Below are 25,579 nucleotides of genomic sequence, written 5' to 3' on the forward strand. Positions count from 1 at the left end.
AGATTCTTAATTTACTTAGACAGATAACTAGTGATAAAGAGATTATCAGACTCAGCCTCATTAGATTTGTCACTCATTTTTAGCATTGGAAAGCATAATGTGTTATAAAGATAAGATTATGCAGGTATTTATATCACCCAAAGTGTTTCAAAAAAATTAAGAATATTAAACCTAAAGATCTAAATTTAGGTGAAGCTTTGAAGAACACGACTCTTGGAAATACATTTTGGCATAATATTATAATTGACATTGCAATATTTGAGCATCTTGTCAAAATATTACAACTTGTAGATAGGGACAACAAGTCTGAGATGAGTTTTTTATACGAAGCTATGGACATAACAAAAGAGTCAATAAAAATAGATATGGGCAAAAGTTATAGTGGAAATTGATTGACTTCAGATAAAACAAACTATATAAAGATATACACACTGTTGATAGGCATTAGTTTATTAATTTACTTTTCTTTAAATATTTTAAAGTTTGAATGATTGCAAATTTTAAATTACAAATTTCTATAGGATATTTTCTTAGTCTAAGATTTCAATTTTCTATCTTGTTAGGAGTTAAGAAAGTAATCAATAGACGAGAGCCTAATATCATAAACAAATCCTTTGCGATAGAAAAGTGAGTTATTTTTCAATTAAATATATTCAATAATATATATTCAATTAAATATATTCAATTAATTTCTTATAAAATATATTCAATAATATATAAAAGATAGAGAAATATAGATTGAGAGCTGACCAATTTAGTACTACTAAAGTTCCTGCAGCTATATTTCATAATAGCCTAGCTGAATAATTGTTCATTTATAGAAAAAAAGATATACCAAATTTGACACTAATCAAAGAAGATTTTTAGTTAAACTATCTTCATCACAGTGAAAGAAATTAGACTACCTTCTCTTTTATCCACACCAGAACACATAATTAATTGATAATAGAGATATTAGATAAATTAGTTTTCTGCCATTATAATATGATATTGAGGAGAGAAATTTTAAAGACTGAAAATAATCAGCTAATTATTTAAATCATATTTTTTTGATGAAAAAGACCCTCGATTCCATGTATCAGAGAAGTGAAGAATAGATTATTAGATGATAAAGAAAACTCATGATTAGATGAGGTATTAAGGGAGACCATGACTAAAACAGAGGCTGATACGAGTTGTTCAGCAGCAAGAGATAGTATAGCTAATTAGCTACCAATGCCAGCGATAACCCTAATGATTCCGATGACACTTGGTGGTAAGACCATCCCTTCCATATTTGCTAAGAAAAGTTAAAAAGGCATAGGGATTGAAAAACTAAGGATGTACATACATATCAACGACGTCGTTACTAGGATGTTGCTTCCTATGACTATGGTTTATCAAGTATTCATTGTTTGAAGCTATTATAAGATCCATATGCTAGTTACTATCTTTCTCAGTATTCTTAGAGACAAGATTTGTATATTAATTATTATCCTCCTTTAGAGACAATGATATTCATTTGATATGAATGATATAATAAAATCACTATTTGGAGCACTAAACCTTAGATATCATTATTTACAAATTTATAGTGATATGATGATGACGACCACAAAGATTTACGAGAGCCAACTCGGTATTCATCAAAATTTTAACTTTTAAATAAGTTAGAACTTTTTTTTAATTTTTAGAGTTCATATGTGAATAATAATTATTTTCTTATTCTTTTGTCATGTTTTCTAAATTTTTAGAAATTTTCTTATATTTTTAGATAATATTTAAAAATTTACGTAATTAAAAAATGTTTGATATGATTTGAGCGATCGATACAACTGACAAGTATCATTTTTTCAAAGTACCGGTCACAATTTTTCAAACCTTGGAAAGTTCATACCACGCTTTAGTGACATCTTTCTAGATTCCAAAAGATTGTATGTTTGTATCTAACGTTAGCATATTTTCAAATCCAACATACTACTTATGTTCTAAAAGGCGCTTAGCAGGTACAAGGTAGTCAACAGGTTTTATGACACTCAATGGACGATGGGCACCATAAAACCTAAAGCAAGTATCTAGCAATTTTTCTAAATTAATTCCTCTAATTGTTTATACTTTTTTATTATGGAAAGAAAATCACAACTATATAATTTAGTAAATGTCATACGAAGTCCAATTGAGCCAAAAGAAACAAAGAACAAGAGGTCATAAAAGATAAAAAAATAAAATAGTTGATAATTTGGCATAGCATACTCAAAAAGAAAAGTAACATCTTCCCTATCCTATGGTGCATTAAAGTTTAACCTAAAAAAATCAAATTAAATGCATCATTCTGAAGATTTGCTTCTCAAGGTTCGACGAATATTGGTGTTGGCAAAAGAAAGCATTATGAAATAAGTGCTAAATCAAAAGGAAATAATTACTGCAAGAAAGAGAAGATTCCATTGGATATGTTTCATTTGATCGAACATATGAATGGGAAATCATCCATGATTAATTTCAATGCACTTATTGGCGCTCAATGCCTGTACTTAATGCTGACATCATAGAAATAGAAGACAACTTATTGTTTCCTCAAATCGTTTTATTTTTCCTCAATTAACCAGATATCCATCTCAAATTTTTACTTGTGCCACATTCATGAAGTTATTCCTGGACACACACTAACCATCAGAAGTAGACATAACAACTACTACGAATAAATCGAACACAATTTCAGGTCATAAGCACTTATAGCTTTTGGTTTACTATGCTTAGGAACCTAATCCAATAATTCCTTATAAGCAAAGATACATCGTAATTCATTCTCACTGAGAATTTTCTGCATTCTAAAGTGCTATCACAGCACTAATGCAGGCATTCTAGCCTTTTCCAACAGAATGACATTTAAAATATTTAGTTATCTTTTCCTAATCACCTGAAACTGACAACAATGTCTGTGGCATCAAATATCAAGCCCTTATTAGCCTTTAAACACTTCACAAATATCAGAACTTTGAAACCTGTGAATCTAATCACTTGTATTCTAACGATAATGGTCTTATCAGATCGAAGAAACATAGGTTGAGTATATGTTTCCTTGAGCTATGATTCTTCAATACTGTTAGGACCAGAAAGAAAAAAAAAATAATAAAATAAAATATTTGGGTTGAGAGAGGAAGGTGCACGTGCTCTGCACGTGCAGCCCCTCCCCTCTCCCTCTCCGGTACGCAGCGGGAGAGAAGGGATTTCACCTAATCCGAATCAGATTAGATTTAATCCTTTTCTAATTTATAAATTAAAAACCCTAATCTCTGTTTAACCATCTTAGCCTTTTTTTTCTCTCTCTCTCTCTCTCTCTTCTTCCTCCCTTCTTTCGCTTCTTCCTCACCGTCGGAGTTGTCGCCGTGGAATCGGCCAGCCGGAGCGTCGCCGGAGCCAGCAGAGACCACCACACGACTCCCCCGTAAGCCCTCTCCCACCCCTCTAATTTAATTAAATTTTAAATGAGAAAATCCGAAATTACCTGATTTGGGGGTTTTCGGCCTCGTCGGCAAATCGGGCCGGCCGGCGGCTTCGAGTCGCGGCCGCTACCTCCGGATCCCGTCAGGAACTGAGGGTGCGCCGGCGAACCTCCGCAGTGGCGGCCGCCGGCGTCGCCTTCTTCTTCTTCTTCTTCTTCTTCTTCCTTCTTTCCTCTCTTTTTCTTTCTCTCTCTTCAGTTTGGGGAAGACAGACTCGGGTTGCCCGAGTCTGATCTTCTCCCTTTTAGTGATGGATCCGGGTCGGGTTGGATCCGAATCCAAGGAACCCGACCCAGTTCCATTATCTAATTGGATTGGGCCTTGGCCCAATCCATTTAAGAATTTATTTGGGTGGGCTGCGGGCCAACTGCAGCCCAGCCCAATTGATTTGGGCTTAATTTAGCCCAAATTAATTATTCTTAGGTTAAATTGTATAAACATTTTTAATAATTGTTTTAATTAAAAATGTTATTGTTATTTATTATTTAAGGTGGTGATTTTTAGTACGTGGGCTAGAGATTTGAGATTTTGGTTGTCTTGCCTAGACTCAGGTGAGTGGGTTCACTCACGTGTTTATTTTATTGTATTTCGTATTGTTGTCAGACCATGTAAATTTTCTATACGCAAATTATTTATTTCACTCTCATGTGTAAAAATTAAATTATTGCAATTTCTGTGTGCAAGTCTATTTATTTCATCCGTACGTGCGAAAATTTAATTGTTTTATTTTCTGTGTGCATTTTATTATTATATTTCAGTGCATCACTATACTTCGTGCTAATATTAAAATTTGTGAAAAGAAAAATGAGATTAGTATTAATATGACTTAGAGAACAGTCCCGGTATAAATCGTTGCGATTTTCCGTGGTGACTCAAGTCTATCTGGAAGTCCAGGGGAAAGTCCTAAGTTAGATCATTGCGGTGACTTTCTTAGGTGACTCTGACGGGGTTAGGGAACAGTCCTAGGAAAAATGAGAAAAACTTCCTAGGTGACTCTAACTTCTCTCAACGGTTAGAGGAAAAGACAGAGTGTGTTGATCACAGGGTGATACCCTCTGATGACCCTAACCGGATCAGCTATGAAGAAAAGTCCCGAGCGTCATCTCGAGGTGACTTCTAGTTGATGTGGATCCACAGGGTTTAGACCCATTGAGACATATGACAGTATAAATATCAAAAAGATGTAATATGTTGGAAAACGTGCAAGGTTACAAGTTGTGACATTTCTCTATTGTTACCATTGTTATTATGTAGAGAGCATGCCTATTGCATACTATCATGGATATTGTTGCTTTTAGTTAATTTATTCAGCATTAATATGTTTTAAAAATTTATTTGGTTCGAGTGGATTCCACTCACTGAGCTATAGTTGTTGGCTCACGAGTTCTATTGTTTTTTTTTTGTATTTGTTTATTTATTTCAGGTAATAGTCAGCGGGGCGACTGAACGTGATGTACCCGGATTCCACCTCCACTTAGGATTCACCTATTTACCTTTCCGCTCTTTTAGATTTTGTGCTTTAGATTAGAAGGTTTTATTTTATTTTATTTTAGTTTAGAGACTCATAAACATTAACATTGTTTATTTTATTTCAATTGCATTTAGTAATAAAATTTTAATAAAGCACATTCTCATTTTATTTATTTATCTTGTCATCGTATACGTAGAGAGTATTATTAAGGCTTCGTGCATCTCAAGCATATTGAGATGCATGGCCGGTCATGATTCCTATTTTGGGTCGTGACAAATACCCCAGAATTATTGGAACCTATTCACAGAAAACAGTCGAATAATGCCAATAATAGTATAATATTATTGATTCTGTAATACTATCTAAACAAGATCTGCAGTTTCAGATGTTTGCTTGGAAATGTGCAGGAACTAACCCATATGCATCGACAATTTCCTGAAAAGCGGAAGTGAATTTATTTGTCCGGAAATATGTAGGAGGAGATTCTTTTGTGTGAAGAACCTGAAATATTGAGCCAACTTGGGAGTTACTGGCATAGGTAGCACGCTGTAATGCATCTTGAATCTGCAGAAGTGCAAGCAGAGAGATACTAATAAGCCCATGCAAAAACAACATGAACATGAAGGTCTGCGGCAAAATAATACCGGAGACATTATGATTACAAGGGCATAGAGGTACCTGGCCTGTTGCAAAAATAGGGCTCCAGCCCTCGGCAACTAAGCATTTCTTTGTCACATCAAGGCTCAGCATGTTTAAAGTGTGATAAACAGACTTCTCTCTCCTTACCTATAATAATTAAAGTTTAGATACAAATGGAATAAAAGAACTATCCAAGATGCCAATCACTAAATATTAGTACCAAATGATTCAGGTTGCAACTAGCAAACTGAAAAATTGAACCAAGCCAAGTCACATGAAACAAGAAAGAGGGAAATGTAGGAGTAATTTTATGTACAAGAAAAAGAATAAATATGTAATAACTTACCAAGTGATTCCATTGCTCAAACTGATGGCCAATATTTTTAAGTATGTTATCACGATGAAGCAATCCAACATCAATTGTAGACTTCAGCTCTGAGATCTTTCCTTTGGCCTGAACATTTAACAGACACACAAGTCCATTAGTTCATATTACAATATTATCAGCAAGCAACAATAAGAAACATAGAGAATGCTTCCACTATGTCTGAATGCCTGATCACAAAACAATATGTAACATTATTTTGTTGGCAATAAAGTGAATAAAACTTTATATCAATTGTATAGATTGTGTAAAGAGCATGATACAGAGTTGATTTCAATCTAGATTTCAAGCTGACGTTCGAACGGCCTTTGAGGCATTTGAACGCATCAGCCCAAGGATAGAAGCCCACTTAAGGCGTACAAAAGGTCCCCTAGGCATTTGAATGCATGACTGAGAATAGTTGATCACTTTAGGCATTCAAACAGCCGACATAGGCATTCAAATGCATGAGCTCGAGAACAGACGACCTCCTTAGGAGTTCGAACAACCGCACGGGCATCCGAATACGCCTCCCAAGAGCAATAGAAGGCTTTAGGTGTTCGAACGGCCCGAAGTGCGTTCAAATGCAAATGCCTGAGCATAGAAGACACCTTAAGGCATTTGACCGCCCTTTCGGGTGTTCAAATGGCCTAGTCTGTATAGTCTAACTTGTTATGGGCATTCCAACGGGATTTTGTACCTTTGAACGGCCCTATGGAAATGGCTTAACCTAGACTGACTTGAATTAAGTTTCTCATCTATTTTATAAACCTATATAAGTCCTTGAATCCTAGAAGAGAGAAACTTGATTAAAGAACGAAGATTGAAGCCCTAGTGGAGAATTTGTTGAGAGTTCTTCATTCATCAAACAAGATAAAAGATTTAAGCGCTTAAAGATTCTTCATGATCATTTCATCATCGTTTGTTGATACAACTTTTGTCTCAAGGATCACTGAGACAAGTCGTTCAATCTCAAGCAAGGTTCATCAGAACAATCATTCTTGATCAAACGCAATCCCAATCCAGGCCCAATCCTAGCCAAATGACTGGGATCGGCCGATTTTGATTAAACTGGGCCAGATCCATTATGGATCTAACCCAGATCCAACCCAGGGACATCAATTATTGATGTCCCCAAGCTCATTCTCTCTCTCTCTACTTTTTTCTTCACACACACTCTCTCTTTTTCACTCCTTTCTATTTTTCTTCTCACTCTCACTTTTTAACTGAGAGATCTAGCTCCAACAAACTTCAACAAACTTCGACGAACTCTGGTAACGTAAATCTCACTCCAGCAAACTCTAACAGACTATGATTCATCAAGTATTTATTGTTTGAAACCATCACATGATCGATATACTGGTTATTATCACTCCTCAGTATCCTCAGACACAAGATTCACATAATGATTATTATCCTCCTTAGAGACAATAAGATCCATTTAATATGAATGATATGATGCAATTACTCTTTGGAGCATCAGACTCTAGACATTATTATTTTTAAACTTATGATGATTATGATAATGACGACCACAGAGATTTACGAGAGCTAGCTCATCAGAGTTTTGACTTTTGAGTAAGTTTGTACTTTTGTTTAATTTTTAGAGCTCATATATCAAAAATTATTATTTTCTTATTTTTTTCTCATGGTCTCTAAATTTTTAGAAAATTTTCTACATTTTTAAATAATATTTTAAATTTTATGTAATTAAAAAGTTCGATCCAATCCGAGCAACTGACACGACCGATCCGGTCGATATGTATTGTTTTTACGAAAGGTTGATCCCGATCCTGAACCCGATTTTTTGAACCTTGATCTCAAGGATTAAAGAGATCGGTACAATCAACTACATGAAACAATTCATCGTAAAATTTAGCGAACAAGAGATCTTCAAATATAGCTGATGGATTCAGCGAGTAATCTGTAAGCAATTCTTGTATTTGCTTTTTATTAATAGTTGATTTGGTCCTAGTGAAAAAGATCCATGGTTTTTAATATAGTTTAGGATTTTCTACAAAAATCTCATATGTTTGCATTGCTTACTAATACTGATCATTATTTGCTGTTAAGTCTTCACGTAAGAGGTTTATAGTTCATATTAGGGTTTACCTTAGAATTTTCAATTGGTATCAAAGCGAGTCTTCCTTACTTTAGAAAGAGATCTTTTGGTATATGGATTTTCATATGGAAGGGCAATCTACAGCTAGACTTTCCTTACTCGATGGATCTCATTATTCATGCTGGAAGCCATAAAATGTGAGCTTTTTCTTAAGTCTATAGATGAACGGGTCTGGATTTCGGTTGTTCATAGTTGGACATCTCCAACTATGATAGTTGATCAAAATAAATTGTCAAACCTTTAGACAAGTGGGATAAATTAGATTATAAAATATGTGGTTGGAATAATAAAGCCATTAATGTAATTTTTAGTGGTGTCTCTCCTAATAAATTTCACGGAAATTGCAATTGTAAATTTGCTAAGGAAGCTTGGGATATTCTTGAGACTATACATGAAAATACTCCTATTGTCAAATTATCTAAACTTCACAGGCTTACGACTAAGTTTGGAATGATAATGAGTCTTTCGATGATTTTTAAGCCAAACTTAGCGATATTGTTAACTCTAGTTTTAATCTGTGAGAAGATTCCTGAAAACCGTATTGTTAGAAAATTTCTTAGATCATTAACAGACAGACTTCAATCTAAAATAATACTATTGAAGAAAGTAAAGATGTTGATGATATTAGAGTTAAACAACTAGTCGGGAATCCTTAGACTTTCGAAGCCACTCTTCGTTTGCCCAGAATGATAACAATGGTGATAGTGATCTTGATCCTGAGATGATAGCCCTCTTTATTAAGCCTCTTGACAAGAACAAAGGACCTAGTGCTCCTACTCAATCTGTTAACTTGCAACAAAAAGGCAAGAGTCCTAGTGGTTACAAATGTAAATGATTTGGACATATTCCTCAAGAATGTCCGAACCGGTTGAAGAAAAAAGGGAAAGCAATGAAAGTCAATTGGGATGATTCAACTGAATTAGGTGGCATTGATTCTAAATCTAATCAAGAAAATTCATAGCATTTACTGCATCAATTGTTTCATCTAACGATTCTCATGACAATTTGAGCAAACACGAGGAAGACCACAATGAAGACATGAATATTCAAAAGGCATATGATGAACTGGACCACGAGTCATGTGAACTAAAGAAGAACTACATCAAAACTTCCGGCAAACTAAAGCTCCCATAATCAAAAAAAGAAAAATTACACGTTCAATTGAATGAAGCTTTAGAAAAATTAAAGAAGTTAGAAGAAGACAAAAAAGAGCTTAATGATCTTCTTGAGTTTAAATCGGAAACAGAAAGACTTACTAAAGAAATTATCTTCTTAAAAGGAAAACCCAAGCTGAACGAGATCTTGAATGCTCAAATTACTACAAAAGGGAAGTATGGTCTCGCGTATATAGAAAATTCGAGTAATCCTAAGACAGGTTTTGTTTTTGTAGGCACTCAAAAGAAAGCTACATCTCAAGTAAACGAGAAAAAGGTACCTTCAAATTGAGAAACCATACTCAGGTGAGGAGATCATTTATACCTAATTGTCATTATAGCGGTGTTTTAGGCCATCTAAGACCTAATTGTTATGCTTTGAAGAATTCAAAGATTAACAAAATTGTTGTGAAAACTAGACAACTATGGATAAGGAAAAATGATCTTAAGTGTCATATTGTGCATACTGCTCCTAAACTTTAAACTCTAACATGTGATATTTAAGATCATGGATGGGCGTGCCGGCGGCGTACCAGCACGGCACAAGGGGTGCTGCACGGCACCCCTCCTAATAGTTCCACCGCTCGCCTTCGAGCTACTCGTTGCCGATCACCGTCGCCGTCACCGTCGTCGTCACCGTCATCGATCGCCGAACGCCGTCGCCGTTGCCCGAGCGCGTCGGGTGCCCTAGCCCGAGGGAGAAGATGAGATCGAGAGAGGGAGAGAGAGAAATCGAGAGGAGAGATCGAGAGAGAGAGAGTCTTCGTCCTCGGGCTAGGGCGGCAATGACGATCGGCGAGCGACGACGGCAGGCTAAGAAGCACAGACACCGATACGGGACACGGATACGACACGATACGAACACGGGGATACGACAAATCTTAAAAAAATAGGACACGATACGTTTAGGACACGGCAAAATAAATAAATAAAAGCATTATATATATTATCGATACGTTTAAAGAAATATTTTTCTAAACTTATAGTATAAATACACAAGCATGCATAAATTATTCACGAGAGAAAAACAAAACGTATACAATACTACAAAGCCAACAATGATAACGCTAATACGTGATAATAAAATTCTATATTATAAGAATAAATATCTAACTACCTGAGAATAAATAACTAACTACCATTACTTAACTACAGTGGATAGCATAGGCGAATCTATGATTTTACAATAATTTGCATTAATATTAATTTTTTTGTATGTACTAACTTGTGATTGTTGCATTATATTTTTATAGCATATGCAGGAATTTCCTAAAATCGATAATTTATGTTATCAATTTTTATAGTATATGATAAATCTTATGTCCAAAAAGTTTCTCAAGAGTGTCTAAAAGTGTCTAAGGAGTGTCCGAATTTATTCTATAATTTTTTAAATATAGGATATGTCGTAGAAGTATTCGACATGTGTCCAATGAGTGTCCGGCGAGTGTCGGTGTCCGACAAGTGTCGGACACGGACACAGCATGCTATTTAAAGTGTCCGTGTTTCATAGACGGCAGGTGAGCGGCGAGCGGCGGTCGGCGACGACGAAGGTGAGTATCTCTCTTTTTTTTTCTTCTCCTCTTACGGCACGACCAGCAAGTGCCGCAGCATGTGCCATGCTGGCCACCGGCCGACACGGTCTGTGCCTGTGGCACGACCATCGTTGCTTAAGATAGTGGATGCTCTAAAGATATGTCTAGTGAGAAATTTTTGTTTCAGTCTCTTGAAAATTTTGAGAGTGGTTGAGTGACTTTTGGTCAAATAAGCACTACTATAGTTGTAGGAAGAGGTGTTATGATCACTCCTAGCTTACTAAGATTAGAAAATATTCTATATGATTCTATATGTTGAGGGTTTAAAAACAAATCTTTTGGCTCCTGTTTGCTTTGAGTTCAGGGGAACCTAGTTCAATAACCAAATGTCAAATTATCTCTTTTTTTCTAACCTAGTTGAGTACCCACTTCTCAAATAAATACTAATATATAAATTCTAATATTATTTCAAATTGATTCAAATTTTGTCCTTAACATATAAGCCAACAAATATGCACGCCTATAAATACATATTATACTATATAACAATATTATTATATTATATTATTATAATAATAATATAATATAAGAATATTACAGAATATTTGTATATTATAATAATATAATAGTATAATATACAAATATTATAATTTAATAATATAATATCCAAATATTATTATATTGTATTATTATATATTATAACACCACTCGAGAGTGGCCAAAACTGGAAACCATAATAGTTACATCCTATATAAATAAATACCACCTTTGAAAAGAATGGAATAACTAACTAAAAAAAGCTAAAGATCAACAACGAAGCATGTGAAAACTTAAAAGAGTTACTACAGATAATCATTTGACACGAAGTTATGCTATTCAACCACAAGTTCTATGTAAGTTTAGAAAGTTCTGAAGCTTATTCATTAACAATACAAATCATCAAACAAATGTTTGAAGGGAGGAAGGTCAAAATTGCAAGAAAGCGCAAGCACAAACCTCCTCAATCATTTGTATCTGTTTTCCAATGTCTTCTGTGAATGGATAACGGTTTGCTCCAAAAGCTTCGCAGATCTTTAAAATCTTGGTCTTTGCTCTTTCTCCCGAGTAGAAGACAACAAAAACATTTTTGGCAACCTAGAATGTTAAAGCCAAAGAATGGGCATGATGAAGTATAATGTAAAGCAAATTCAATTTTACCACCTATCCTTAACATTGCAAGAACAATAAAATAAATTTGTAGCAACGACCAAAAAAACAATCATGTAACAAAGGCAAACACCAAGTTAAGGCCACTAAGCCAGACAGGTTATGCAGGATTGCCAAGTATATTTTAATAGGTTTCAGCTAGAATTTATTCTCTGAGTCCTATTCCACACAAGTGTCACATATGCACAAACAAATACAACAGATGCTTAAGCCTGGCAATTCCATTGATTGGGTCAAAGAGTAATACTAATCCTTGAACACTAAAAATTGATTATTTAGGAGAAAGATTGGGACACAACATATCTAATTCATCACAAAGTTTATAAGGCAAGAACCTTTTCTCCAGAGATGGGTTCTGTGACTGGGTCATCAATTGGTACTTGTCTAAGGAATATGTTGCCCCTGGTAGCACGAAATAGGATCCGTTCAAAAGCCAATGACTTATCTTTCGGCACAAGGCCACTGACAAAGCCAAGCTTGACTTGCTTTGATGGATCCATTAGCATTTCCTGAAAACAGAAACAAAACAAAACAAAACAAAAAAAAGAAGCAAATTATCAGATGAAAATAAAAATTGAATAAATAACAAAGAACTAAATGTTGTCCCCTATATTACCTGCTCCAGTAACAAAGGGTTCTCAAGAGAACCATCACCAGTTTGATGTGCTTCTAGTTCTCTTTGTTGAGCTGTAGCACTACTTTGAGCTGAGTAGAAAAATTCACCAGCCTGAACACCAAAGCAGGTCAGGGTCAGAAGTCAGAACAATATACAGATGAGAACTATGGGCAAGATTTTTCATTTCTACAAGCATCCTACTATTGGAAACAGGCTTTCTCTTCTAGTGGTTGGCTGTGATCATTTTGTAACAGTGGTGTCAGAGAGCATCAAGGAGATGATGAATGGCTTGCACAAGTAAATAGAAAGAATATTTGACTTTATGTACTTCTTATTCTTTACTTTAAATAAGACGAAATATTTTACTTTGATTCCATTTTGTTAATTGCACTCTAGTTAAATTTAATCCAAAGTGTTTCTAGTGATTAAATAGATGATAGAGGGATTGTGTGATGAGGTCGGGGAAGGGAATGGTCCATCGTCAAGCCGGTTGGGTGAAGGAGCTGGTGTCGGCTCGGCGAGTAGAAGGTGATAGTGGCTTTGGGTGAGAGGGGATGGCTTAAGTGGAGGTCGACAGTGGAGGTGGAAGCTTGGGGAAGTTTAATGGAGTGGAGATGGTGGCTGTGGAGGGCATGAAGTTAGGGAAGGTTGGGAGTGAGGCAAGGTATCAGTCACGTGAGCTGAGGGATGAGAAGTAGAGTAACTGAAGGGGGTGGGGGTGCTTAGGGCTCAGCTTGTAGCCTCGAGGATGTCGCCAGCTGAAGGTAGAGAGAGAGAGAGCTAGATAGAGAGAGAGAGTGAGTGAGTGAGTGAAAGGAAAAGGAAAATTAGGGTAACTTTCTTCCCCTCTTGGGTGCTCACCACACTATCTTTATAGTGGCTACCTCATGCTAAGTTACTGCTCTCCAAGCAACCCTAGACTAACGTGACCAACCTGACTCGACTAGACCAACAAGTTCTGGGCTGGCTCACAACACTCGACTAGACCAACAAGTTCTGGGCTGGCTCACAACACTTGACTAGATCAACCAGCTCTGGGTTGGTTTATAACAATTCACACACTTCCGCCATCTTATCCTCAAGGTGTGAAGTTAAAGAAATACTCGGCTATCTCAGACTCAGGCTCCCATGTAGTGTCATCAGAATGTCGACCCAACCAATCCACCAGAATCTCCGTCTATAGCCTCCCATCTCTGTGTTGTCACCTCCTGGCCAAAACCCTCACCGGCTCCACTGGGTGTGTCTCCCCCACTGGGTCGGGTATGTCTCCATCCACAATCTGAACACCGGGTGGACGTGGGATCCCTCAGGCAATGCCAGCCTATACGTTACTAGGCCAAATCGCTCGAGCATTCGATAAGGCCCAAAGTACCGATGCGCTAGTTTTTGGTTGCACACCGGTCTTAGAGTGACCTGCTTATAATGCTGAACACACGAATACTAGGTCGTTGATCGCAAACTCTTGCTCACGATGCTTGCGATCATTAACCTACTTCATGCGATTCTACGTCTCTGCCATGTGGGTCCTCAGCCCCCTCAAGGTAGTATCTCGATCAGTTAGCTCTAGGTCTGTCTGTATTCGTGCTGCAGAGGCCATTGGGTCGTAGGTCCACAAGGTCGGCAATGGCCTACCATACACTGCCTTGAAGAGTGTTATCTGAATGCTAGTGCGAAAAGCAGTGTTGTAAGACTACTTCGCCCAAGGCAGGTAATCGAGCCATCTTCGGGAGTGCTCTCCTACAAAGTAGCGAATATACTGCTCGATGCCCTAGTTCACCTCGGTTTGGCCATCAATCTACGGGTGGTAAGCCGAACCTAGGTCTAACTAGGTCTCTTGAAGTGCGAAGTACTCTGTCCAGCAATGATGAAGACTCAATCTCTGTCTAATACTATGGAGCGTGGCATGCCATGGAGCTTCCCGACATCATGTATAAACACCTTCGCTACAATCTTCACCGAGAATGGGTGCGCCAGGGCTGAGAAGTGGGCATTGCTTAGCATGTCTACCACTACAAATATGACCGAGTACCCCCACACCACTGGTAGCCCCTCAATGAAGTCCATGGAGATGTCCTAAACCCGCTTCAGATTCAATAAGGGTTGTAATAATCCCACTGGTTTGAGAGAGTCAGTCTTCGCCCGCTGGCACACCTCGCACCCTTTCACGTGCTCTATCACCGCCTTTTTCATCCCAGCCCACGTGTAGCTTTGCAAAAGCCATTTGTAGGTCCTCATTGTGCCCCCATGTCCAACCTTGAGAGTGGAGTGGAAATAGTCCTTGAGTCACGCGCGCAACCTATCATCTGCTGGCACCTGGATGCGCCCTCTGTCCAATAGTAGTCCATCTCGGCTATCGAGCTCGAAGTGGCTCGCCAGCCTGTCCACCAGCTCCAGCATCAACCTCAATATCTCTGGGTCAGCCGTATCTGCTCTCCTGAGGTCCATGAGGAATGGAAAACCAGGCATTGATATAGCCGCCAACTCCACTAGTGCGGGTTGCCGGGATAATGCATTTATTGCCTTGTTTTTCACCTCCTTTTTGTACTACAGCTTGTAATCATATCCCAACAATTTGGTGACCCATCTTTATTGTGCCGAAGTATGAATGCGCTAGCTCATAAAGTAGTGATGTGGGCATCATCTTCAATTTGACCAAAATAAAGTTGCTTGAGTCCAATTTTGATCTAATTGAGCTAATTAGGCTCAACTTATTCACATTTAATTTGTTGAGTTGATTTTTAATTCAAATACTCAATTGAATTAGTCAATTGATAGATATGGTAAACCTATATGTGGAAGATGTAGTATTACTTAAATTTGGTTAGTCAATTTAGGTAAGACCTAATCAATTAGGGTCCTATTAGGAAATAAATTCCTATTAGAATCTCAATTGATACTTATGGTAAGCTTATATATGAGGGATGTCCACATTGATTTATTACCTAAATTAGGTTAGTCAATTTAGATAAAATGATCAATTAGAGTCCTATTAAAAAATAAGTTCCTACTAGAGTCAGCTAAAATCAAATTGTTAACCTATTTAAGGGTTATTGCATGAGAAACAAGGGAGAATTAAATAAGATTTATTTGAAAGCTCTCATTTTATCTCCTGTGGTCTCCTTCTCTCTCCCCCTTTCTCCTACTCCATCTTAAGATTTTTCTCTAATCTCTTCTACTTGCTCTCTAAACCTCTCTCCTTCAATCTCTACTTTTCATTGGTTACTATTGCTGCCCAGAAGATTCCCGTAGTAAAAGAGAATCTTTGGGTGCCCAGACGTGAAGAGGAAGACTTGGTTTCCAAATAAAAGCACTACTATTCTATCTATTGGTAAACCTAAACTCTAAAGTCTTTCCTTACGCCATATTTTAGGCCTTTCTACTATCAACACACCTATTTGAGAGTTGAGAAAGTTACTGTCTTATCCGAGTGGTTTTCTCTTCTTCCATCTAGTAATGATCCTTTTAATCGATTAACTTATTGTCAGTTATTGCTTACTATATTTTATTTTAGTTATTTGTTTGGGTCGATTGTTCTCCAAAATATTGCATTCATACTAGATTTGCATCAAGTAAGGGAGGCTCCGCTGATCGGTTCAAATCACGAACCGTCGTCCAATCAAGTAGAGCCACCATTTAGGGCATGCAGAATGGCGAGTGTCTCATGCTTGTAAGTGGACAGTTGCTGTGACCTCCCCAACAAGGCCTTGCTAAGATAAGCTATAAGCCTTCCCCTTCTGCATGAGCACGACACCGATCCCTGCCCCGGAGGCGTCACACTCCACCATGAATTGCTGAGAGAAATTCAGCAGGGATAGCATGGGAGCAATGGTCATAGCAGCTTTTAGCTCCTCAAAGGCCCTGGTCGCCTCATCAACCCACTCGAAGGCATTCTTTCTCAACAAGAATGTGAGCAGGGCAGCTATTTTGTCGTAACTGGCCACAAATCGGCGATAGTAGCCCGTCATGCCTAAAAGTTGTGAAGCTCTCAGACAGTCCTCGGTCGTGGCCAACTGACCATGCAAGAAATCTTGCTTAGATTAGCTGCCACCCCCCTCAGCTGAAATGATGTGATCGAGATACTCCATGTGGTTCACCTTCATGGAATACTCGGCTAACAAGATCAGCACAGCTCGCAAGTGCTCCATGTGGTCCAACCATGTCCTGCTGTACATAAGAATGTCATCAAAGAATACTAACATGTACCATCGAAGGAGTGGTCAAAATATGTAGTTCATCAGACCCTGGAATGTTACCGGTACGTTCGTCAACCCGAATGGCATGACTCTAAACTCGTAGTGCCCGTCGTGAGTCCAGAATGCTGTCTTATTGACATCTTCAGGTCGGGCTCAAATTTGATGGTACCCTGCGTAGGATGTGGCTATGTCCGGACCCTATCTAATCTCACCACTTGTCCATCCCTCTAGAATGAGAGCCGCATGTGTGAGAAGTCAAATGTAACTTTGATGCAAAATGTGGTGGAGAGAAAGATGGGGGAGAAAACTAAGAAAGAAAAGAATGGGGTTTCACACCTCCACCCTAAAAATGGTTTCGCACCAAAATTCTCAAAAGAGCACAATCACATAATCTTTCATTAACCTCTAAAGAAAATGCAACGGGTCTATTTATAGACCTACAATGGAATTAAGCAAAAGACACCCTACATAGGAAATAAACAAAAGACACCCTGAATTTAAAAAAAAAAATCATAACTAAATCCCTGTAGGGAGGATCATCAACTGTCTGCGCCTCCTGCGCTGGTACACACGCCATCGAGTCTTATTAGTGATGTCCGTATTAATCTCTCCGGGTGGAAGAGAACTCGACACTATCGAGTGTGCTGCTTTGCTGCTCTCATATTGCTCTAAGATATTAAGGTGATGCATCTCTAAATCGTGGCGATCAAGCCACGTGTCATCAAATGTAGGTTGTCCTTTCCAACGTACTAGCTATCGTTGGATTCCACCTTCTCTATTTGAAATAATCTCATCATCTAAAATTTTATTAATTTCGTATGTTGTGTTAGGTAGAATGTTGAAAACCGGAGGTAAAGAGAGTCTCTCATAAATATGCTCATTAATAGGCTCAGTAGCTATTGGGTTACTTGGGGTAAAATCTGGACCTTTGTAAGCTACTAGATCCTCAATATTAAAAGTAGAACTAGTGCCGAAATCACTGGGGAGATTTAGAACATAAACATTATCATTAATTTTCTTGAGAATTTTAAAAGGTCCGGCACTTCGTGCGTACAACTTTTTGAGAGTTCCAGGTGGGAACCGTTCTAGACGTATCTAGACCATTACATAGTCTTCAACATTAAATTCTTTGAATCTCATTATATTAGCTCGAATCTTATAATTGGTATTATTTTGAGCAATTTTGTTACTGATTTCTTTATGTAAGTCATGAATATGTGATGCGAATGCAGATGCAAACTCAGACAATCTATAATAATGGGTCATAGTAATGAGATCTATAGGTTGTCTAGGTTTGTAACCATATACTATCTTAGTTGGACTTAGACCTATTGACCTATTAAAAGAATTATTATATGTAAATTCGACAGTTAGCAGTTTTAGATCCCAGTCTCTTAGATTTTCACCGACAAGAGTCCTCAATAAGTTACTTAAACTCCTATTGACTACTTCAATCTGCTCGTCATTTTGCGGGTAGAAAGCAGTTGAATATTGAAGCTTGGTTCCCATCATATGCCATAGGGTTTTCCAAAAATAGCTAGTGAATTTTACATCCCTATCTGATACAATAGTTTTTGGTAGCCCGTGCAGTATAACGATTTCATCAAAATAGAGTTTCGCAACTCGAAAGGCATCAAAAGTTCGAGAATAGGATATAAAGTGGGTCATTTTTGAAAATCGATCCACCACCACAAAAATGGAATCATGATTTTGAGTGGTCTTTGGAAGTCTAAGTATGAAGTCTATACTAACATCTTGCTAATGACAGTTAAAAATAGGTAGAGGCATGTACAATCCCATATTTTGCTTTCGTTGCTTAGCGAGTTGACATGCATGACATTGACTAACAAGTCTGATAACATCTTTCATAAGGCTTGGCCAAAAAAATCGATGTTTTGTAGCTTTCATAGTTTTCGCAGGCCCAAAATATTCTACTAAACTCCCAGCATGCAATTCCCAAATTAAAAATTCCCTTAACGAGATGCTGAGAATGCATTACTTTCGAGATTTAAAAAGATAGCCATCCTGTAAGATGAAACCATCTATTTCTTGGGTCACTCCGTCGCTTAGTAGATTGTAAATTTCATGAAAATCCGAACATGATTCATACTCAGTTTTGACTTTATCAAATCCTATTACTTCCGTATTCATCTTTGAAAGAAGAATCATGCGACGACTCAGTGCATCAACAGCTTTATTGTCTCTCTAGATTTGTGTCGCAAGATGTACATATAATCCTAAAGAAATTCAACCCACCTACCGTGTCTAGCGTTAAACTTCTTCTGGGAGTGGATGTAACGAAGAGCTTCATGGTCTGAGAAGATTACGAATTCTTGAGAGAGCAAATAATACCTCTAGTGGCGAAGAGATTGAACAACAGCATAGAATTCCTTATCGTAAGTGGTATACCGTTGTCTAGTTTCATTCAGCTTTTCACTAAAGTAAGCAATCGGATAACCTTCTTGGCTCAGGATTACTTCTATACCAATTCCAAAAGCATCACATGCAACCTTAAAATCTTTAGTAAAATAGGGGAGTCGCATGACATAAGCTTCCACCGTTTTCCTCTTGATTTCGGTGAAAGCTTTGGTGGCACTTGCTGACCATTCAAATTCACCCTTCTTGAGGCATTTAGTTATTGGACCCATAATGGTACTAAACCCCCTAATAAACCAACAATAGAAGATAGCGAGCCCATGAAAACTTCTCACATCTCTTATGGTACGGATTCTAACCATTTATTAATAGCTTTGACCTTATCTGGGTCAACACACACTCCTTTGGATGAAACAATGAAACTAAAAAAAACTTTATTTGTTAGAAAGGTACATTTCTTAGGGTTTATATACGGTTGCTCTTTCCTCAAAATAGCGCAAACTTGACGAAGATGATCTATATGTTGCTCCCCAGATCGACTGTAGATAAGGATATCATCGAAGTACTAAAAATTGTTCTATAAAGGGTCGTAATATTTGAGTTATCACTCTCATAAAAGTACTCGGAACATTAGTTAAGCTAAAAGGCATGACCATCCATTTATATAACTCATCTTTCATTTTAAACGCAGTCTTATATTCATCGCCAGGACATATATGAATTTAGTGATAGCCACTTTTTAAATCTATCTTTGAAAAGATCGTGGCCCCTGCCATGATGTCCAGCATATCATCCAAATGAAGAATGAGAAAACAGTATTTTACTGTTATTCGATTAATGGCATGGTTGTCGGTGCACATGCGCCAAGTTCAATCTTTCTTTAGCATTAACAATGCGAGAACTGTGTTAAAACTTAGGCTTTCTTTCAAAAAGCCTTTTCTCAATAACTTGTCAACTTGCCATTTGAGTTCAACATGTTTAGTTGGGTTAAATCAATAATGAGGCAAGTTAGGAAGAGATGCACCCGGGACGAGATAGATAGCATATTGAATATCCCGCATTGGCGGCAATTTATCCGGGAGATCCTCCAGAAAGATATCCGAGAATTCAACACTCACGGCAGTGGCTTCAAAAGGAATCAATTCATTAGGCTCGTTCAGGATTTCTCGAGCAGCAAAAATCAAAATAGGAGTTCCTTTACTGATCTCGCATTTAATGTTTCGAGCACTAATCAAGCTGATTTTACTATCAGAGTGGACTGGATCAAACTTCTTTTCCACCTTACCATTCCTAGGCTACGATGGAAGAGTTTTGATCTTCTTACCCTCATGTTCAAACATGCAAATATTTAAACGACGATAAATGTGAACATCATTATCAAATAGCCAAGGCCTTCCAAGAATAATTTGACCCACATCCATAGTCAATACATCGCACCAAATTCTATCCTTATAAGTCGTGAATTCAATTGAGACCAAGCAACGCTCTTTTATCTCTAGCGTGATTGAGTTGATTCATGAAACCTTGTAAGGATTAGGATGGGAAACCACTCTCAGGTTTAATTTTGAAATAATGGTGGAGGACATGGCATTTATATAGCTCCGACTATCCACAATTACTTTGTAATTTTTACCTCCGATTTTTGTGCATGTGTGGAAGATAGAGCTACGCCTCCAATCATTGTTGATTTTAGGTTGAGAGAGGGCACATTTGACAACATATAATCTTGTGGAGTCTAGATGCCTCAGGCATCCTAGAGTGGTTTCCTTCTCTTTGTCTTCAAAATCTTTTTCTTCTTCATCTATATGGTGAACATATCTATCAAAGTCTTGTTCAAAGTTTTTTCAAAGGTTTCCTCAATTAAGCTTATTATATATGGGCTTGCACAATTTGTCGTAACATATCCATAACCTTGACACTTATAGCATTTGACCTAGGTATTAACCTTAGAAAAGTCTTTCTCGATACTCTTACCCTTGTATTCTACCTTGCATTATGAAAAGCTAAGGGTAGATCGATTATATGATTGATTGGTATATTTGAGTTGATGAGGACCTATGGAGGATTTATGAATCTGAGGTCTCGTTTTGTAGTTCCTTAAGATGTGGCTAGGTCTGGACTCCTCTAAGTCTTGAACTAAACTGTAGGCTTTTTCCAAAATATTAATGTTACGGGCAAATAGTTCACTTCACAAATCTTCACGCAGGCTAGCCCTAAATTTAGACAAGATTTGCATAGGGGTTTCCAATTCGATCACGCTACATCGGACTAGTAGTTCATCAACCACAACGTAATCATTAGCTAACTTATTTTCTTGGGTAAGTCGGTTTCATCTGTCTAGAAGTTTAGGATAATAAAAATGTGGGAGATATTTACGTTTTAGCTCATTTTTTATATCAGCCCAAATTTCAATTCGAAGCTCACCCTTAATCTCACAAAGAGTCTCAATATTGGTCTAGTACTAATTTGCTTGGCCAGTCAATTTCATGGTAGCAAACCTGACCTTTCGGATTTCCGACATATCATACCATTTGAAGTAACGGTCTATATCTTTGATCTAGTCCAAGAAGTACTACGGATCTAAACAACCATCAAACATCGGAGCATCAACTTTAATGCTTCAAAGGTACCTTTCATCAGGATCTCGTTCATTCCCTTGAAAGTGTTGACGAGGTAAAGGAGTGGAAGACTCACCGTGTTCAGGATCAAAGTGATAAATATTTTGAGTGGTGTGCTCACGGGGGTCTTTCTACCCTATATAATCGTTCATCGGTCACCTATTGATACCCAAGCAGAATATCATGGGCATATCTGACCTGTTGAGTTGAAGTACCTAGTTAACCCATAATATCGTCATGCTTCTAATAAGTTTGGGATTCATACTGCTACTGCTAGACTCACTAGATTCAGTGATGAGATAAGCATTACCTCTACGTATTGGCATACACCAATATGCAATTAATGAGTTAAATATTGCTTTTATTTATTTATTTATTTTAGTGTTGTTTCTTTATATTTTATTTTATGCTTGCTAATTGAAACAAAATTAAATAATGTTCTAACCTAATGGAATGCAGATATCTACTAAATTTGATCCAAATGCAAGTGTCTTGATCTAATTGATATGATATGGTATGCAGATAAGAAAATCTTAAAAGTGAATATCTAATTGAATTTAAGTTTCTAATCAGGAGATTCAAAAACTAATGCCAAGATTTGATGGTTTTTAAACAAAAGTCACATTTAATAAATACCAAACCCTTTAAATTTCTTTCAAAAAATTAACATAATGCTAATATTCTATCCAACACAGTTCAGCTCTTAATATCAAAACTAAAGCATATAAGGTTTCTATGTAATCTCTCCATCACTATATGTGAACAACAAGAACTGATAATTGTTTAGAGATGATACTATAAAAGAATGGTCCAAAAGTATTTATTACTATAAAAAGAGCGTGTACCTGACTATCTGAAAAAATGAAATTTAATTCCTCACCCTTCTTTCCCTCTCTTGGTCCACTATTACTTGTGGTGCAAGTCCTTTCCATCAGCACCAATGAAGGGCACAATAGCAATGGCGGCAGTGTCGGTGGCAATGCTTGAGGCAGTGGAGAAGTCGAAAGGTCCAGCGGTGACGCCGCATCGGCATCGTCAACGGTGAGTGTAGGCGTCGTCGGCAGTGGAGGAGGGCGTCACTATCGAGAATCTTGAAGAAGGTGGTCGAGTGATGGCGTCGACGTGGTCTCAAGTGGAGTGTTAGCATCAAGGCGGTGTCGAGGCGGCGTCGGGGGACACTGGTGTCAAGGCAGTGTCAAGTGGAGCATCGGCGTCAAGGCGGTATCAGGTGGCACACTAATGTTGAGGCGGCGCCGGGTTGGCGCTGGTGTCAAGGCGATGCCGGGTGGGCGCTGGTGTCGAGGCGGTGTTAGGTGGCACACTGGTGTCGAAGCAACATCAAGGCGGCGTCGTTGAGGAAGTAATGGGCGAGGAGGCAGCGACGGTGGGAAAGTGGGTTAGGGCTCAATGTGGGGGTGAGGGGAGGTTAGAGATGAAGATGACTAATAGGTTGAGGGGTTAGGCTAATGGGTTGAGGGGTTAGGTCAATGGGTATTGGGTTTAGGACTAATTGGTTTTGGGTTTAAGCTTAACGGGTGCAATGGGGTTGGGTTGGATTAGAAGTATTTAGGTAATTGGGTTAATGGGTTAGAGTGAGTTTGGGTTGGGTGCCTAATAGGTTTAGGCTGTAGCTGATTTGGATGAGTTGGCTTCAGTTTGGGGAGGGAGAATTTCGAAAATTTGGAATATTGAAGGGAGGAAAAAAAGGGCAGTTTGGTAGAAGTTTAGGAAGGATGGGATTTGTTGGGATGTTAAGAAGAAAAAGGAAGTTTGATAGAAAGTTTAAGGAAAGAGGAAATTTGTTGGGATTCTAACAAAAATTAAGAGCCAACAATTGAAATTTTGAAATTTTTTTCAATCTATAATGAAAATAAAAAGGGATTTAGATTGTAAATCACTGAATAATGCAACAACAAATAATTTTTAAAGATGTTGGAATCTTACACGGTGGTGATTCCACTATGACAATGGATTCTTTTTGTTTCTCGTCGACGGTAATTTCCTTGCTCGTCGTACGTCAGATTTCTTGACATTCTAGTGTTCGTGGAGCAATTAGTCATGCGAAGAACAAATGTGGAGCGACATAGAACCCAGGGGGAGGGACGTCCATAAACTGGGATCCTTCGCTCTAATACCAAAATGATGCAAAACGTGGTGGATAGAGAGATGGGGGAGAAAACTAAGTTAGAAAGAAATAGGGTTTCACATCTCCACCTTAAAAATGGTTTCACACCAAAATTCTTAAAAGAGCACAATCACATAATCTTTCATTAACCTCTAAAGAAAATACAATGGGTCTATATATAAACCTACAATGAAATTAAGCAAAAGACTCCCTATATAGGAAATAAACAAAAGACATCCCAAATAAATAGAAATCATAACCAAATCCCTATAGGGGGAATCATTAACTATCGGCACCTCCTGCGTTGGTACACACGCCATCGAGTCCTATTAGTTATGTCCGCATCAAACTGGGCCTAGGCTCTAAAGCCATTAGGTGCCCAAGATCACGTCTGCCCCACGGAGTGCTAGGGGGTACAAGTCCACTATAAAGTTATGGCCCTGCACCCTCAATGAGCCCCCACAACAAATGCTCTCGGCTCGGAGCTTTGTGCCATCTCCGATAGTCACCTCAAAGCTGATGGTGGGCTCAGCCTCTAATCCAATCCTCCGCACGAGCCACTCGTCCAAGAAGTTATGCGTACTCCCGGTGTCAATGAGTGTGTATGCTATACTTCTTAACCACTCTATCTACCCGTAGAGTTTTCGGGGCACTCATCCCCGAGTAAGCATGCTTGAAAATCTCGGCAAGTTAATCCTCCTCTAGGCCCTCGTCCCTAGCCTCTATCAACTCTTTTACGACTATGTCATCCTCCATCAACTCCTCGCCTATCTCCTCATGGCCGTCAATCAACATCACGCTGCCGGTGGCTCTAACGCAACAGTGACCTGAAGTGAACTGCTCGTCGCATCGGAAGCACAACCCCTTAGCCTGGCACTCCACCTGTACAGGTGTAAGAGTGCGAACTACTGGTCGTGCCCTCCTCTAGGTCTTGCAACCAGTCTCTGTGTCGTCATCACACCAAAGAGGGCATGAGTAACCCTCGGAGCAGCTGTCGGCCCTCTACCCCTATCCGGTGCATATGAGAGGATCTGAATGTCCCAACTAGTCCATGAGGTCCTCATGGCATTCTTTAGGGTTGTGTGCTTCTACTATATCTGCGTGGCGCCCTCAAAGGCCTCGCTCAAGGTCTGTGTAAGGAGAGGACGTCGACCTTGATCTCATCGTGCAAGCCAGAGATGAATGTACTGATCAATAGTTACTATGGCCAAAGGGGTTAGCACCTGCTACTCACGCACTCAAACTCCTCTTGGTACGTGACTACGGATGTTCGTTGAACCAATTTGGAGAGTGTGGCATGATAGTCCTCGAAATAGGAGGTCCCGAATCGCCTTGAGAGCCCCTCTATGAACTCAGTTCACATACTGAATAGCTGGTGGGCGCTCACTGACTGGTACCAATGTAGGGCCACTCCCTCCAAGTGAAAACTCGCCAGCAACACCTTCACATCTTCCGCGGTGCCCTGATACTTAAAAAATTGCTCAGCTTGAAAACTCCAATATATTGGATTACCTCCTTTGAATTTTGGGAAGTCTAGCCATGTAGTGCGTCCTTGGATGCCCGTTATCACGGTTGTGGTCATGCGTCATCTCTGGCCTGATCACAGTTGGGTGAAATATCTATATTCTGAGGTCACGTCGTCTCCGATCATCCCTATCACGATGCACACCTAACTCCTCCT

At 38.4% G+C, this 25,579-nt stretch overlaps 1 protein-coding gene across 1 annotated transcript in view; it reads right to left on the reverse strand.

Annotated features, from left to right (window-relative positions):
• Positions 1 to 25,579, reverse strand: part of LOC140761681 (V-type proton ATPase subunit a3-like) — a 52,617-nt gene that overhangs the window by 14,584 nt on the left and 12,454 nt on the right. The window contains exons 5-10 of the mRNA XM_073099111.1: positions 12,587 to 12,697; positions 12,306 to 12,479; positions 11,761 to 11,898; positions 5,939 to 6,046; positions 5,632 to 5,739; positions 5,369 to 5,517 (exon numbers count right to left, since the gene is read on the reverse strand). Of these exons, the coding sequence (XP_072955212.1) occupies positions 5,369 to 5,517; positions 5,632 to 5,739; positions 5,939 to 6,046; positions 11,761 to 11,898; positions 12,306 to 12,479; positions 12,587 to 12,697 (788 nt within the window). The remainder of the gene's footprint in view (positions 1 to 5,368; positions 5,518 to 5,631; positions 5,740 to 5,938; positions 6,047 to 11,760; positions 11,899 to 12,305; positions 12,480 to 12,586; positions 12,698 to 25,579) is intronic.

Source organism: Typha angustifolia, chromosome 6, assembly GCF_048772165.1.
Source record: "Typha angustifolia cultivar Huaian chromosome 6, ASM4877216v1, whole genome shotgun sequence".
Classification (NCBI taxonomy): Eukaryota; Viridiplantae; Streptophyta; class Magnoliopsida; order Poales; family Typhaceae; genus Typha; species Typha angustifolia.